Raw genomic sequence first — 16,149 nt, forward strand, 5'->3', positions numbered from 1 at the left:
TCCCATGGACTTGTGCACATTTGGGTTCTTAAGATGATCTCGAACCTGATCCTCTCCTACAGTGGGCCCAAGGTCTTCATTCTCACAGTCCCTGCATTTGTCATCCAAGACTTGAGCAGTGTGGCTAGAGCACTTGCTGGTGAAGACTGAGGCAAAGAAGTCATTGAGAACTTCAGCCCTCTCCAAATCCAGGATAGCCAGTTCTCCTGCTTGTTTCCAGAGAGGGCCCACATTATCCCTAGTCTGTCTTTTGTTTGCTATATACCTGTAGAAGCCCTTTCTGTTATCTTTCACATCCCTTGCCAGACTCAATTCTAACTGGGCCTTAGCTTTCCTGACCTGATCCCTAGCTTCTTGGACAACACCCTGAATTCTTCCCAGGCCATGTGTCCTCGCTTCCACCTTGTATAAGCTTCTGCTTTCCTTCTGAGTTTTCTCAGCAGCTCCTTAGCTATACATAGAGGCCTCCTGGCCTTCTTGCCCCATTTCCTTCCTATTGGGACGCAACACTCCTAAGCTTGGAGCAAGTCATCCTTGAATATCAACCAGCAGTCTTGGGCACCACTGCCCTCTAGGGCTTTGTCCCAGGAAACCCTACTAAGCAGGCTCCTGAGGAAGCCAAAGTCCGCTCTCTTGAAGTCCAGGGCAGTGAGCTTGCATGAAATCCAAAAGCATTTGACAAATGTCTCTTTCCTACTTTTGATATTGCTATCTCCTATACTTTGAAAATTCAGAACTTTGTTCCAATTGTAATGACCTGCAGTAGCTGTGGTCTCAGATTCAACATCACATATAAAAGACAAGAATCTCATCTGCTTTTCAGAACCTACATTTGTGGATGACTGCTTTTCAGTATCTTTGAGGTTATGTGAGATAACAGCTTTGTTTCAATGTCTCTGTCCAAGAAGTCTAGATTTCTGTATAGATGCACATTTGGTAGTGTGTACAGTAAAGACCCTCTCAGGACCTCTTTCGTTTTGGGCATGGAAGCTTGCTTTACAAAATACTAAAAAAAAAAAATCTAAATTTATTTTTGTTAGAGTATTATTTATACTATATGCCTGAAAAAAAGAGCCATATATCAAAGCTGAGATACTCTCTGTATTTAATGAGACAGCACAAATGATTAATCCTCTAACACCCACAGCTTATTTTCACAGCTTCTGGTTGCTTTCTGCACTGCTTCAATATCTCTTGTCAAGAAACTCACAATCAAGCCAAGAACTGAAAGAATGGGGACGCCTCATTTCCCTTCTTACACCTTTGTTATTTTTTGTGAACAAGAGGAAGAGAGGTGGTTCCAAAGATTTTAAAATCACAGACTGAAAGACAGCTGTTTAAAAATGCTAATGTGTGGAGATGGTACAGAAAAGAAAGCTAGTATGGAAATAAGGAAAGTCAGTCAGTATGACAAGCCTCTTAACCATTACTTGTGTCAGGAAAACTACATACTATGTTCCTGAAGAATCCTACTAAAATTGTTTTTCCTTTGCAGATCCATAAGAGGAAAGTCAATATGAACAATGAGATTATGTCTCTGCGGGATCTCAAGGTTTCTGTCACTGAAGAAATCAAGTGTTTAGTGAAAGAATTGAAATGCATACAGGCAGCCTTGGATTTACCAGAACGCCTCCCTCTTCCCCTGATCCCTCAGTTACACCCAGATGAGGTTCCTGAAAAAAAGTTTGAGTACAACACTGACATCCTCCTGAAGTTCAAAGAGGATCAGGAGGCCAAGCCAAAGCCCCAGGGACAATTGGAAGGGTCTCCTTCATCTCATTCATTTAGGCAAGGGTTTCTTCAAGCTCCGTCCATTAAAGAGGCTGACTCCATGACACAGGCTGCAGGTACACACCAGATGAAAACAGCATCATCTGTAGTCACAGAGCAGCAAAGGGTTTCTGACACAGAGAAGGCAGAGCCAACAGAAATAGAACTGGAAATTCTGAAGAGAGAGAAGATAAAAAATTTGTACTTGCAGGAGACCTTGATTAAAAAGGTAGGAAATCAAAAGTCATTTTTTTCAGATTGAACGATCCCACTGCATTAGAAATAAACCCAAAAAGTCTTCCATCTCAGGATTACAGCTACTTTTGTCTTCTGTACTTTAGGAAAATGCTAGCTGGTGCAAATTTATGATGTAAATCAGTTTGTCTTGCTGTGACCTGTGTGCTGACTATTATCACTTGCAAAATAGACCTTAGATTCCTTATTGATTGCTCTATAAATCTATGAGCTCAGTGGCCCCCCAAAAAAGTAAAATATTAGAAATTACTTGAAAAGGGATGAAGAGTTAAAAAAGGAGCATCACTATAACTGTGTAGATTCATGATGTTCTCAGGTCTTAACTGTAGTCCCGATCCTTTAGTCTCAAAAATTTATATATTTATTTACTTTAATTAGAAAAGGTATAAAAGAGAGTAACCAAAATCCTTAGTCATGGAAAAACTTCTTTAAAAGATAAATTGGTAAAGCACCTTTGGCCTGGAAAAGGGGCGACTGAAAGTGTTGTAGCAGAGGTGATAAAATTATGAGTAGCATAGAAGAGTGGGAATCATCTCTTAAAAGGAGAAGAGTTATCAAATAGTCACGTAGAAAGCTTGAAACATTCAAATGGAAATAGTTTTTCCTATCCAACAATAACTAAGCTTTGGAACTCAGCATTAGGATGTGGGGGAAGCTACAATTTGGTAAAGTCTGGAAGAAAAATCCAGTCAAAGCTGTTGAACACAAACATACTGCTTCCAGCTCAGGGTGTCCCTAAGTCAGAGTTTGAGAGGATACAGAGAAGAATGTGCTAGATGTGTATGACTGTTCACTTGTTTGCTCTGTTTCTTACTGTCTTCTCTAACTTCTCTGTTGGCCATGACTCTTTGGTCTACCCCAGTACAGACACCCTTGTGTTCATGTGTGTGAAGGTTTTGAGAGAATAGCCAAATGCTGCTGCAGCTATCACATATATATGATGCTGCTGGCAACTGCTAGTACCGATTTAACTGCAAATGTCTAAGGGAAGAACTGGGAGATGTTCTGAAAGAAGTCAGCCAAGGCAGAAGCCATATTTATTGCTACATCTGGGATTGTTACATGAAATTCTTAGGCTACTGTAAAATATTCTCTGAAGAGTAAAATACTTCCAGGCTTCTGTGGGATGCAGTGAAACATTCCTGTGAAGTACTGGTGATTCTTTTACTATTGTGCTGAGAATGAAGACGTATTTGGGGTTAACTATCTTTCTAAGTGCTTCAGTAATCAGTAAATAGCATGGGTGAACTATTGATTTGGCAGAGAGGATCTCTTGTGCTCCTTTCTCTAGCCTTACATGTTTAGCTCAGCTCCTAATAATTTCCCTGTTCCTCATTTGACTCTCATATGCTCCAGATCAACACACTGGTGATCAACTTTGATGCTGAGCTTCGCTTCCTGCGTCACAAGAAACTGAAGCTGGACGTGCAGATGAAAAACGCTGAACTGCGCTACATCACATGGTATGAAGAGCTGCTTATCTTGAAGAACTTTGAGAAACATGAGAACCTTCTCCGGGAGCGTATTACTACCCTCATCGGTGAGCAGGAGGCATTGCAAGTAAGTAGGCTGTGTGCCTCTGGATTTACCAGTACCACTAATGCACAGCTCAAAACAAAAGCAAGTCAACAAGTAAATGGTGGCATCTCTTTATTTTAGCCCTGATTCAGTGTCCAGTGTTAAATTTTGAAAGAGGAGAAACTTTTGATGATCAGCCTAGGATGGTCACTTTTACCTTCCAATCGTTAATCTTTTCATAATCTTAACAGCTGTATTTTAATAGGTACTTTGTGATGTAGAATAAGTGACAAATTTTATGCCTAAATTTAAGAACATACTTCTAGGTTTTGCTTGATTGAAGAATAGGTTTAAAGAGAGAAAGGCAAGTTTTGCGTTTCCACATCTTCACAAATACATTCTATATATACACACGCACGGGTTATACTTTTTAACTGAAGTAGGGTTTTTTTTGTTTGTTTAGCCAAAATTGAATGGCTGCATTGCACAGATTGAGGATAGAAAGTGTGAGATTATAAGGCTTCAGGAATGTGAGAAAGCTCTTTATGCCAACTTCCAAGCATCCCTTGGAGAGAACAATGAGTTTGCCAATTTTCTGACCGAGGTTCTGATGAAGAAAGTCAAGTGCATGGAAAAAAGAGAAAGAGAAGCAGGTTGGAATACTGTTCTTTTCGCTTTATGGATTTGTTACACTTAGTTCCATGTAGTTGGGTCAATCTAGCTGGTGCCCAGAGTACATGCAACACAGAACTCAGTTCGCAGAGCCATAGATCAGACCCACCCAGATTTGTTTCTGTACAGACCCATGTGCTGTAGCAGCCATCTTGACTGGTAACAATGATGTAATTCAGTCTCTAACATGACTACATTTGGTCTGATGGCAGCTCCTGCAATTTACTTCCTGTAACCCAGGACTTTGGGGACTGATGATAATGGGTATGAAGAAGAGGCAAAGCTTTAAATAGGTACTTCCTATGCTTTACCAATGATAACTATGGATAAGTGATGAGTCTGCCACATTCATGACATTCTCCTTTAATCTGTCCATTGTCTAATGAGAGATCAGAGACCTAATCTGCAGTCATCTATTATTCACAGGACTAAAAGTATTATGAAAGGATTTTTTCATCCTAGTGACTGTTTAAAACTGGTAAGGCTAGGCAGCCTTACTGAGCTAAAATACTTGTGCTTTTGCTCTGATTTGGCTTTTGATTTCATGTGGGACACAGTTAGCAAAAAGTGCAGACAACTGTAATGCTTTTGTGACAGTTTTGTGCCCTTGTATTTTGCTTGGTTGATTAATCTCTGTAGTAGAATGGTAAACCCATAAGGTTTAAATTCCTAGCACATCTAAAGAGAGGAAACACTATTGAAGGAAGTCTCAAAAATGTGCCCGTGTCTGTGCCTTTGGCAGTAGCAGGTGATCTCTCTCCCTCATTTTTTTCTTCTTCTTTTATTTTCTTTCTGTGAAATTATCACATAGATGCAATAGGCACAAAGTTCCTGGATTCACGTATTACCAGGATGATCTTTCATGGATAATTGGGATTGTATTCACCAGCACATTGGCATAATGCACAGCTAGTGGGTTTGGGGGTGTTCTGCAAGTACTGTCCTCTTCTTCCAGGTGGACAAGACATGAATGAAGAGAAAGATGAAGAAGATGAGAATGAAGAGAATGATGGAGAGTCAAGCTTGGGGATTGATGAAGAAAATTCCGTATCTGAAGATGAAGCCTTTGATGAATCTCTTTGCCCAGAGAGTACCTAAGCCATCATTTCCTTGGGTTGACCACTTGTTTAGCTTTAGGGGCAATCTTGAATTTTGTGTATTTTTCATAATTCACTGCATATTAATGCCATTAAGGGCCAGAATGTGTGTACTTCTCCTAAGTACAGCAGTTCTTCCCAGGAAATCTCAGTGAAGATGATAGTGAAACCACTGGTAGTATAGGGTACCCTTATTAAAGAGTTCGGGAAAATAAAACTTGACTAAGCACTAAAAATTAATTATTTTGCGTAAGAACCATTCACCGTTTCATAGCTGTTTTCTAGAGGGGAAAGGCTCCTCTCGGGAGTGGAGCTGTAGCTGTTCTCTGGGAACCTGCCTCCTGGCCTAGCTGCATCCCTGTTTAGGGAAACTCTGCGGGACCCTACAGTGCTGTTAACTTAAGCTCTTTGTTACCACCTCATGGATTTATGCAGCCTGTTGCTAGGCTGCTTTCTTATGAGTACCTGAACAGTTAGGAGCTTTACTCTATAAAATCCTCTTTATTCACTCATTCAACAAAGGCAGTTTAACTTTAACTGGTTTAACTATTTTAGGGTGTTGGCGGCGTTTTAAAAAATCTTTGTGCGATACGACCATGTAACAACACGGCTTTGTTTTCATCTAGAACTTAGAAAGAAATTACCTTATCATATTTTTCTCAATTGGATTTTAGCATCATTTGACAAATTGAATTATTGATTCACTCCTTTTCAATGAAATCTTGCAAAGAGATTGAGATTTTTACTTTTTATTAAAAAAAGTCCATATTACTAATTTAATAGGGAAATTACGTATTGCACTAGCCTCTTTATTTGTTTATGTGTCATTTGCTTTGTCTTTATTGGACTATTTTTTCTTCTTTTTATTATGCCTGCTTATTTGGGCATGATATTCCACTTTATTAGTGAGACTGGAATCACTGCAATTAGAAGTTCACAGATCTTCCTTTCTGTGAAACAAATGAAAGAGGTCCTATGAACCCTCAACTTGGTTTACAAATAGAGCTATAAATGATGCCTACAGGCAGTTCATCATTTATGGTGGAGGGCGCTATAACAAACAACTACCTCTTCACATAATTGAAGATTATATTGTATTAATTACTGGGACTGCGTTACTTAGAAAAGCTAACCTTTGAACACTCCTCTTTAATATTGGCTTTGATGCATTTAGTCTTTCTTCTGGAAACATGCTGTCTTGACTGTAAAGAAAAAAAGATCCATCCAAGACATTCCCCCCTCACAGAGTAACGTGGCTCTCATGGTGTATGTTTGAGAAAGCTCTAGGGACCCAAGAGCATGGTCTTATTATGGGAAACATTGGGCACTGTGCAAAGGAGGAGAAGCCAGTAGCTCAAGCCTGCAACTATAGTCCAGGCTTAATGAAACTAAGCTATTCTTTGACTCTTTCTTTCTCAGACTGCAATGAGGCACTCTTCCAAAACACCATCCAGCTCCGGCAGAAGTGGTTAGAAATTGAGAAAGCTTTAGCAAAGGAGAAGAAAGTTGCTGCTAACCTCAGAAAGAAATATAATGCCTTGGCCAAAAAGGTATTGTAGTGTTTTCTTCTCAGCAAGCATCATCTGGCTCCATTACAGTAAAAATGTGCTAGCCATTTTGGCTAAGATTTTAAAACAAAATCTTAACCCTTTGAGAGGCCTCAGTTTAGGTAGAGATGTCTGTGGTAGCACAGAGGCAGGAGGCAGCTCAGCATGGGTCACCTTTCCTCCTGAAAAGGGTAAATCAAGATGGTCTGGCCTTAGCCACTATGAGGCTGGAATCAGGTTTTGGGTCCATCATGCAGCAGCAGATTCAGAGGAAACCCCTGGTGTAGCTTGGCCTACCCTCTATGTATGTGTATGGGGACAGAGAGATTAAAGAATACTTGTCCTAACACAAATGCAGGTTAAAATAAATGCATAAAAATACTATTCTTCCATTTATTTCTTTTGCTTTTAGTTTCTTCTGCTCTTTGTCATAGTAATGACTCTAATAAACTCTCTTTGTGCAAGTTTTCCTTTCAGCTTTTTTTGAGCTCCTGCATTCATCAAGACATTTGATTTATATTAATTCAAAAATATCTTAATTTGAAGGGTTATCCGGGATAGAGAGAGAGAGTTCTGCCAAAATAGCATTATGCAAGTCTTGCTTTTATTGTGTCTCAAAAATGTTCCATCAAATATGCTTAACTTACAATGTTTTTTGTTTAGTTTTTAAAAGCTATTCTAAGTGCCAGCTGCCACATACTCACCCTGAGGTCTGACATTTGAGTCTGAATTGTTCTTTTCTCATGCAGAATCAATAAGCATTTTCAGGCATAACCTAATAAAAAAATATCTTTTAGACTCTGTAGATCTAGAAGTGTTTTAGACGCTAAACAAAGCAGCTGTCTCTTGATACATACATGGCTTCTCTACTAAGGAGACATTGTAAGTGTGCATGTGTGCAGAGGTACTCAGGGTAGAATTTTGCTTGAGTATGTTTATAAGCCTTGGGTCTGCCTGTGAAACTCATCTATCAGAGTATATAGGAAAAAAAGAAAGCATTTTTTTCCTATGCTTCTTTTCCTTTGGGTCAGGAGCTCTAACACAGAATCTTGCTGTATTTGAGCACCACAAGATTTTTGTTTGTCCACAATTTGTCTTTCTGCAGGCAAAAGAACTGGAAACCAGTCTGGACACAGCAGACAGGGAACTGGATACCTTCCAGTGGGAAAAGCAGCAGAGAATGAATGATCTATATGTAGCTGTGCCTTTGAAACTCCATCAGGTAATTCAAGATGTTGTTTATCTGCAGCTGCAGAATGGCCAATGTACATCTGAACAATGGTGTTACTATTCTTTGGGGCCCTTAGTTCCTGAATGACCATAGTCTCCTGGGAGTGAAGTGCCATTAATTGAACCTCATGCTGCTATTTCCTCTAGATTCTTTCTTCCTCCTTCCCCTTTTCCTATACTGATAGAAAAGAGGCAAGGACAGACAGGTCAGCCCATTGCTGAAATGTGCATAGTATTTAAGTGTTTTATAGGTTAGTCATGGGATTTTCTTTCAGGACCATACCCAATGATGCTCTCTTGGAAAAAAAAACAACCCACCTCCCCCCCCAAAAAAACAAAGAAGTCCCCAAACTATTGAAACTATTGTGAGTATTGCCAAATTGGTAATGCTGTATTGGATGCAATGCATTCATCTACACATCCCTGTGAACACAGGGATGATGAGAAAACTCTGATTTCCTCTAGGCTGAATCTTGTCCTCAGAGACAGAACAAACCTGTTCTGGCTTATATACCTCTCAGGCAAGCTAAGTTCTCTGTGTGTTCTATCTCCCTTCATTAAAAGGTTGGTAATTAAGACATACAAGTCTAAGGCCTGACTATGCAATCCTGCAGCTCCTGGATCATTCAAAAGTACAGCTGACAGGGAGTCCCTTATTCCCCTCTTCTTCCAGGTGTCATAGAATCTTTATATGTATGCAGTCATCACAGCTCTCAGTAGTCTTTGAGCTTTCCTGAGTCGTAGTGATTCCCTGACCCAAAATGTGAGCTGTGCCCAAGCTTATTATTACCTCACTCATTAGTTCTCTAACACTCACACCTTTGTTATCCAGAGAGATCACCAACACCCTTCATAAATAAAGTCAGCCTTGCTTATGGCTGTTTCTTCCAGGTGGAGTACTTGATTAAGGGGGAGATGCCGAATGACTTCTCCCAGGCTTTGGTATTTACCAACCAGTCCTTAGAGTATTTGCAGAGGAGAATTGTGGACCTACATAAAGAAAAGATAGTGCAAAGAGAGATCTATAAGGCGGCTCAGGAGCAACATGAGCAGCTTATCCAGGACAAAAAGGAGATGGAGATAACAATTCAACGTGAGTAACAGAGACTCTGAACAGCACAGCATATTAATGCTCATTCTGTCCCCCTCAATTGGTGTGGGTAACTCACCAGATGTCTGTCTTTACACTCACATAGATGTCACAGCTGGTTACTGCAGAAAATCAAACAGAAAGAGCAGATGAAGTGGAATGTTTTGATGAAGTATTGGTAGTTCTCCAGCACTGCAGTCATTAGGCTTCTGAAATCATTTGGGAACCTAGTATAAGGCGAGTTGACTGAGATGAGACACTGGAAGTCAGGACACATGATTGCTATTTCTGGCTGTAAACCGAAACTGCTAGGAAAAATGTACTTTCCGCAAAGCTTTTTTGGCAGTTTCCTCCTCTGTCTAACACAGGAAGAATGAAACAAGCTCTAATCAAAACACTTTCCAAAGGGCCAAACCCAAAGATGTGTCTAGCACCACCAGGCCTCCAGAGGTGTGGGAGCAGGTTACTAGAACTGGCTTAAAGTGTGACTTAGTGACCACACAGTCACGATCATGGGCAAGGACAGGCAGCAACATTCAGTTGTCAGCTGTTTGTGGGCTTGTGTGAATTAATTATTACAGAGCAAATACCAAAGAGCTCAGACGAAGAGCTGGGGATAAGGTGGAAGTTCTTACTAATCAATGAAAGACAGTGCTGCCATTTGTGCTCTACCCCTTCTGTTAGAACTGGAAGAGAAGTGCAATTACCTGATGATGAAGAAGTTTGGACGACTGGTTGATTTTGAAGCAGTTCAATCATACTCTGTTAACATACACGTGGAAGAGTTGGAAGTGCAAATAATGGAAAAAGAATATGAGCACTCCCAGGAGCTCAAAGAGTGGGAGGTAAGGAGCAGGAAAAGAGTGTTATGATGATCTGTCAAGGTGTAATTTCTCTGGGACTGAATAGTTACACTAAAATCTTTTGGGAACATATTCATGTTTGAGGTGTTTTTCAGTTGTCATTAACTGACAATAATGTCCAACTCTCATTTCCTATCATCATTCCTACCTCTGCTCCAGTTGCTGATGCACTCACATTCTATTTTTCATGGAGGTAGTTGATGATCTTTTTATGTGACTTTCCTCAAATGCATCTTTCTGCTTCAGTCCCTACATGGGAGTTATTCCAGAGTGCTTTCCTTTGGGTTTCACCTGCCATTCACCACCTACTGCCTCCTTTTGCCACCTTCATCAACAAACTGAGACCAGGGCAGCCCCAGTTTGTGCCTGGGACACTAGTCTGTGCAGTCTGCAAAACTCACCACCTAGGGGGGGCCTAAGGCTCAGCTACTGTGATGCAAGCTGGCAACACTCTTATGGTGCCTTTACAGAAGGGCACATACAGAAGTACAATGTACCTAATGGCTTTCTCTTTCCCACACATTTGCCCAACTACTTTACCTACTTAGGCATCTGCAATGTTAAAAAAAAAAAGGTGACAGACTGCACTAAAGGTAATGTGGGATCAGGTGGTGTATGCAGGATCAGTCTCGTTTGCCTTGTTTCTGTGACACTTCGGTTGTGCCTAGCATTTCTTCCTCACCTCATGCTTTTTGTCCTCTTTCATCTCACCTCAACCTTTTATATGTTTCTAGAAAAGAATCTCAGACCTGCAGCAGCAGTTAATGAAGCTGACAAAGGAAAACAGCAGCAAGCTGCAACAGCTGAACCAGTTTTGTTTTGAAAAGCATCAACTTGAAACTAAGCTGGCTGCACTGAAGAATGATATGGTAAGCCTTTAACCACTGCAGGTTTGGGGCTGTTCAGACATGGGTAAAGGGGTCGGTCATCTGGCCTTCACCAGCTCTCTAGTCTCACATCCTGCTCTGCTGTCAGCAATTTGGGCTAATGTTGCCTACTGGCACAGGCTGAATGGCTGCCCCAGGTCTTGTAGGAAGGGAAATTAATTAATAAGGCCTTACCTTAGCTTCTCTGTCATTTCCTACTTAGCTGCTTTCTAATATTGACACAAATTCATCTTACTTCTAATTAAAATTAATTAAAAAATATCTCATGGCAAGTCAAAATTATCCCTTTGTTACACAGAAATGGCCAAATGAAATATTTTCTTTGGTCTCTATTAGGGAATAGGGCACCTGTGACAGTCTAATTCAGTGTTCCCTCACTCCGACTTAAAAGTAGTTCTGACTGAAGAGTGGAGAAGTCATGGAGCTGTGCTGCCTCTTGGGAAGCTTCTCTTTCCCACTTGAAATAAATTCCACCATTTATTTATTATTATGTTTTATAGGAGCTGTTTTCTTTCCTTACAGGGAGTAGAATTTCAGCACACCCGAACTACTGACATCAAAGAGAAGGCCAGGCTGGAGTCACGGCTCAAGCGCATCGCTGGTGACACAGCCCTCCTAAGACAAGAAATCAGTCTTCTAAACAGAAAAGGTGGGTACTGAAAAGAACTCACTGTCCTTAGCAGAAAGGATGGGTGCTTCTTTCTACAACCTTCTTAACCACAGGCTCCTGAGACACCAACTGCATCATTCCCTGTTCTTACACCAGAAACTTTTAGTTTTTCTAAGTTTGTTATTTTCCCTTAAAAATGGATGTAGTTAACTATGGCAGTAGTCACACCTGGAAGTGTGAAATTAATTCTTTTGGCTGTGCAGGGGTTTAGTTTTAATGGGCTATGTTTGTTTCTCCTATCAAAATATGACTTTAGTGACAGATATGGAATAAAGAAGTGGAAATACAATTACTAAAGGCTGTTATTGGTTTATTGCAGAAATTTGCCCAGGGCTGATGCCCTGTCTGTATATATGTCTGTTCTTCACATGAGTAGCTGTTGAAGGCTGGATATGAGTTTTGCTTGGGCATATAGAGCTTTGGGACTTTTGTCCTCAAAAATGGTAAAAGGGATCTGCCTTAAGGATGCCTTTCTTATTGCTAGCAATGGTACTTCTCTGTTGACTGAGCTAGTTAGGGTCAACGGAAGGGCCCTTTGTTTGGGGGAAAGCAAAGGGACCTTTATCCTCAGGGCCTATAGTGCTCAGATGGGAATGCAGCCTATTGAATACCTTCCCACTTGCTTCTGTAGCAGTGGAAAACTGCACTGTAGTGCAGGATGGGGAATTTGCCTGGCAGAAAGAGTGTACAACAAATGCAAAGTCAGCCTGTAATTCCACTGGCTTGAGCCTGATCAGAGTGTATAGTTTCAGGTATATTCTTTTTTACCTCTGGCATCCGGTATGGCAGCAGTGTGTGATCAGTTACAGCACTTACCCTGTCTTAACTGTGGAAACTTCCTTCACCCCAAAGCAGAGGGGTTGTGTTGCACTCAGTCCAGTGCAAAGTTTTTCAAGGCACACAAGCAGACTTGGGGGTTGTTGCTAATTTTAAAGTAAACAGAGTGAACAACCCACAGCTGCTCTTGCTCTTCCTCCCCCCTTCCCCTGTTTCTGCTCCTCTCTCTGGTGTACACTCATCCAGGATCCAACCATATCCCAGCCAGGCACAAGAACTGCCCCTGCTGGCCCCAGCACAACCACATGAATGGCACCTGTGCAGCCTGCCTTTCCAGTGGGTCCCTCTGAAGGTGCTCAGCATCCCCTGTTTCCTTCAGGGGAAAATCCACCCTTGTCCACAGGGCTGGGATGCTGAAAGCTTTTTAAGCTCGAAAACCACAGGATGGGGGGTAAGGAAACAACATTTGCAGAGATTTACTTGTCTATCTGCCTCTGTCTATCTGCCCCATCACCAAACTCATGCAGCTGTCCTTGGAGATAAATGAAAATTTCCTCTAGCTGTGCTCCTCGCTGGAAGCTCCATGTCACTTAACTGGTGCAGGCAGCAGCCATCCTGAGCTCAGCATTAAGAACATTCATATCTGTGGCTATTTGGAAAACTGTAGCAGCAGGAAATGTGCCCTCTCCCCAGATGTCCTGTTTGCTCTATGTCTGCAAGTGAAAAAGAGCAGGTTCATTCTGTGGCAGGATTTAGCACAGCCAGCCACAGGAAAGACTAAAGCCTTTATTTTAGATGTTAAAGCGTGGGTTTGTCTTTACAGATACGCGTCTGCAGATGGAGTGTATGTGAAGGGCTGTCTAAGATGAGCAGGCAGAGAGCATAACTCCAGTCCATTCACAGGAGTGGGTTACTGGGACAAACCTTCCTGTGGGGGAGAGGAAAGACCTCTTTGACAGGATTATCTTTCGTGAAGCCCTCATTCCAAGAGGGTGCTAGATCTTGGTGGTGGCAGCTCTGTTTGCACCTATGTCCCGCGACGTTTCTTGTGCTGCGGTTTCCATCCTGAGCTCTGATGAACAGCCCAGTGCCAAGGAGAGCTATTGCTGTATTTTTTGGGCCTTCCTGTGACCTTGCTGAGGATGCCTTCTGTCTCCATAGCATTATAAAAAGGCACATATACATCTATATACAAGTGCATAAATATATAAATAGGGGCGTTATACAAAAATAAATACCCATTCTCTTTTTCTCTTTATAATAAATCTTTTGCAAAAGGCAGCTTGGTCCCTAGCTGGCAGCAGAATGAGTCTCTAAAGGCCTCAGTGGTGGTGGGCTGCTGTTCAGGTGTCTTGGTAGGTCCTGACCCAAAGATGAGATCACTGGATTCTGGGGATGGAGATCTCCTCTGGGCTGGCAGCAATCCAGTCTTTCTACCTCTTCAACTGGCACTAGGCCGAGGCAGCAAGGGCTTCCTGAAAGGGAAAGGAGCAAGAAATGATTAGAGTGCATAAAGAAATGAGAGATGCTGTGGTAGCTCTCTTGTCAACAGTCCACTCTATGAGGATAGGTACTCTGATCAAAGAGGAAGAGCTGCATTCTGAAAGCCCTGGCTACATGGGACTTGGATCTTGCACTTGCACACCACAGGTCTGATCCACACTACAGGGCTGGATCAATGGATTCACGTAACTTTTCAGGGACCATGCTGTTTTACTGGCAGTCTGGAAAATGCAAAATTAAGGACTAAAGCACAGCAGCTCTGTAACTGGAGCTGGATGTGTGCCCTCCCAGCAGCTTACAGTGCAAGCTTTTGGAGAAATGTGTCCCCTAAAACTGACTGGGACAATTTACACTCCCCAGCTGCTAGTATGGTCTTTCCATGCTGTTGTAACTGTACTTGCTCTGCAGAAGCAAGCATGAACAGAGCCATTGGAAAGGCTCTACAGTGAGATTTCTCTGCAAGATCAGCCTGAAACAGTGAGATGAAACAAACACAGTTTTCCAGACCACTGACCTTGGTGGAACAGGGGATCCCGCCGAGCATCCAGGCTGGGGCCTCCCGCTTTGCTGCCCATCACTGGATGATGGAGACCAACAAAGTGCTCTTGAAGGTGAGGACAGTCATCTTGCGGCTGAAGAAGCTGGTGAGTGGAGTCATCTGGGAGACTGTAAAGGAATGAGCTGTCTTCTGTTCTTGGGTTGGGCAATCTGGGGAGGCAGACAAAGAGGTTCAGCACTATTAACAGATCACAGTAATAGAATGGTTGGGTTTGAAGGGACCTTAAAGATTCCAAATCCACTGCCATGGGCACAGATTTTGCCTCCTTGAAAGCTAGACCTATGTAACATCTCTGCCAGCTGCATCAGTGCAGTGACACAGAGCATTACTAATGAGGGAAAAGGAGAAATTGGGATGTACTTGTGGGATGGGAATGAGGCAATGGGACCTGCTGTCCATGATTCAACATCTAATGAGTGGCACAGGAGCTGGGAGGAATACCTCCTCCAGGGAGCGTGGGAATAATGACTTGATTTCTGAACAGCAAGACACAAAAGCACCCACAAATGGATCCTGGCCAGGTTCTGGGGCAGCTGCTTATCAGCATCCATTCATAGATGTTAGCTTCTCTCATTCTACTTTTCAGTCTCCCACTCAGGAGCAGAGGGAAGTATGTCTTGGCCATCTGTACAAATAAATTATTCCTCCCTCAAAAGCTAAGAGAAACGAGCTGTGTGAAGAGAATAGACCAAGAAGGCCTACTGCTGAAGCATGGACTTGATTCCCAAGTGAACTGGGACAGACAGGAGTGTGGTAAGGGCAAGCTCTTGCAAGCATGTAGTCTTGTGGGCACTGCTGGATCGTCCCACACTCCCCCTCCACAAGCTAGGACTAACCTGGAGGGCTGGTAGTCTTGCTGGACATTCCCATTTTGGAGCACTCTCGCCTGCAGCAAAGTGTTGGTCTCCTCGTGTGACTGGAAGGAGAGATAAGGATTCTCAGCAGAGCAATGCCACACAGCAGCATTAAGAAGCAGGTGTTGATCTGGGAACCAGAGCCATGGGGCAGGGAAAGCTGTAACTTTCTTTTGCTACAGAGGACAGCACAGAAAAACTCACTTCATGCTTACTGCTGAATCAAAGGGGATGATAATTTATAGTCTTGGCTATGGCACTGCCTTAGCCAGTGTTACTATTTGCACACTGAGTCCTCAACATTGTCAGTCCCTGTGAGCTTTGCTCAGGAGAAACAGGAACCATTCCTGTAAGAGCAGCCTTTGCTCACTGCCTCCTCCAAACTTACTGAGCTACTGCCTCAAGAAACCACTTTTTCACCAGTGTTTTGGAGACTTTTCCATTCCTCCCATGTCTCAGACTCCACTGCAAAGGGGAAATCTCTTTTAAGAAGCCAGTCTTGACACCTGTACATGCTGCAAAGGGTGCCAGACTTGTCTGCAGAAGCCCTCTCACTGCAACCTCCAAGCTCATGTCAAACCAACTTTTAACCACAGGTACGGACATACCTGTGGCACTTCATCTGGACTGTACTCTTGGGGCTTGGTGCTTGCATACCCCACTCCTGCAGAGGGACAGATGCCATTCAGATGCGCCCCGTTGACGTAGGGCTGCCCGTTAACATAAGGATGTCCACTGGCACGAGGAGCAGAGATGCCCCTCAGAGGCACCATAGTGTACTGGCAGGACGAGACCAGCAGCCCAGCTCCTGGGAAGCCCATGTCAATGGTGTGCTCTGCAGAGGGAAAGAAGAGGAA

The 16,149-nt window shown here is 42.6% G+C and overlaps 3 protein-coding genes across 5 annotated transcripts in view; 2 read left to right on the forward strand and 1 right to left on the reverse strand.

The window, feature by feature from the left end:
* The window catches only part of CFAP44 (cilia and flagella associated protein 44), a 48,985-nt gene extending 37,089 nt beyond the window's left edge, over positions 1-11,896 (forward strand). Inside the window, exons 25-34 of the mRNA XM_057413078.1 lie at positions 1,496-1,999; positions 3,382-3,585; positions 4,007-4,196; positions 5,171-5,305; positions 6,732-6,862; positions 7,965-8,081; positions 8,981-9,182; positions 9,864-10,024; positions 10,777-10,911; positions 11,452-11,896. Of these exons, the coding sequence (XP_057269061.1) occupies positions 1,496-1,999; positions 3,382-3,585; positions 4,007-4,196; positions 5,171-5,305; positions 6,732-6,862; positions 7,965-8,081; positions 8,981-9,182; positions 9,864-10,024; positions 10,777-10,911; positions 11,452-11,589 (1,917 nt within the window). The 3' untranslated portion in view covers positions 11,590-11,896. The remainder of the gene's footprint in view (positions 1-1,495; positions 2,000-3,381; positions 3,586-4,006; positions 4,197-5,170; positions 5,306-6,731; positions 6,863-7,964; positions 8,082-8,980; positions 9,183-9,863; positions 10,025-10,776; positions 10,912-11,451) is intronic.
* Positions 1-16,149, forward strand: part of LOC130601185 (protein NYNRIN-like) — a 216,194-nt gene that overhangs the window by 157,451 nt on the left and 42,594 nt on the right. The window lies entirely within an intron of this gene.
* BOC (BOC cell adhesion associated, oncogene regulated) overlaps positions 13,143-16,149 on the reverse strand; it is a 54,676-nt gene continuing 51,669 nt past the window's right edge. For all 3 annotated transcript variants that reach the window (XM_057413084.1, XM_057413082.1, XM_057413083.1), the window contains exons 16-19: positions 15,901-16,127; positions 15,275-15,354; positions 14,394-14,587; positions 13,143-13,851 (exon numbers count right to left, since the gene is read on the reverse strand). In XM_057413084.1, the coding sequence (XP_057269067.1) occupies positions 13,667-13,851; positions 14,394-14,587; positions 15,275-15,354; positions 15,901-16,127 (686 nt within the window). In that variant the 3' untranslated portion in view covers positions 13,143-13,666. The remainder of the gene's footprint in view (positions 13,852-14,393; positions 14,588-15,274; positions 15,355-15,900; positions 16,128-16,149) is intronic.

Source organism: Pezoporus wallicus, unplaced genomic scaffold (assembly GCF_028554395.1).
Source record: "Pezoporus wallicus isolate ANWC-B61680 ecotype Strahan unplaced genomic scaffold, APGP_CSIRO_Pwel_v1 contig_6484, whole genome shotgun sequence".
Classification (NCBI taxonomy): Eukaryota; Metazoa; Chordata; class Aves; order Psittaciformes; family Psittacidae; genus Pezoporus; species Pezoporus wallicus.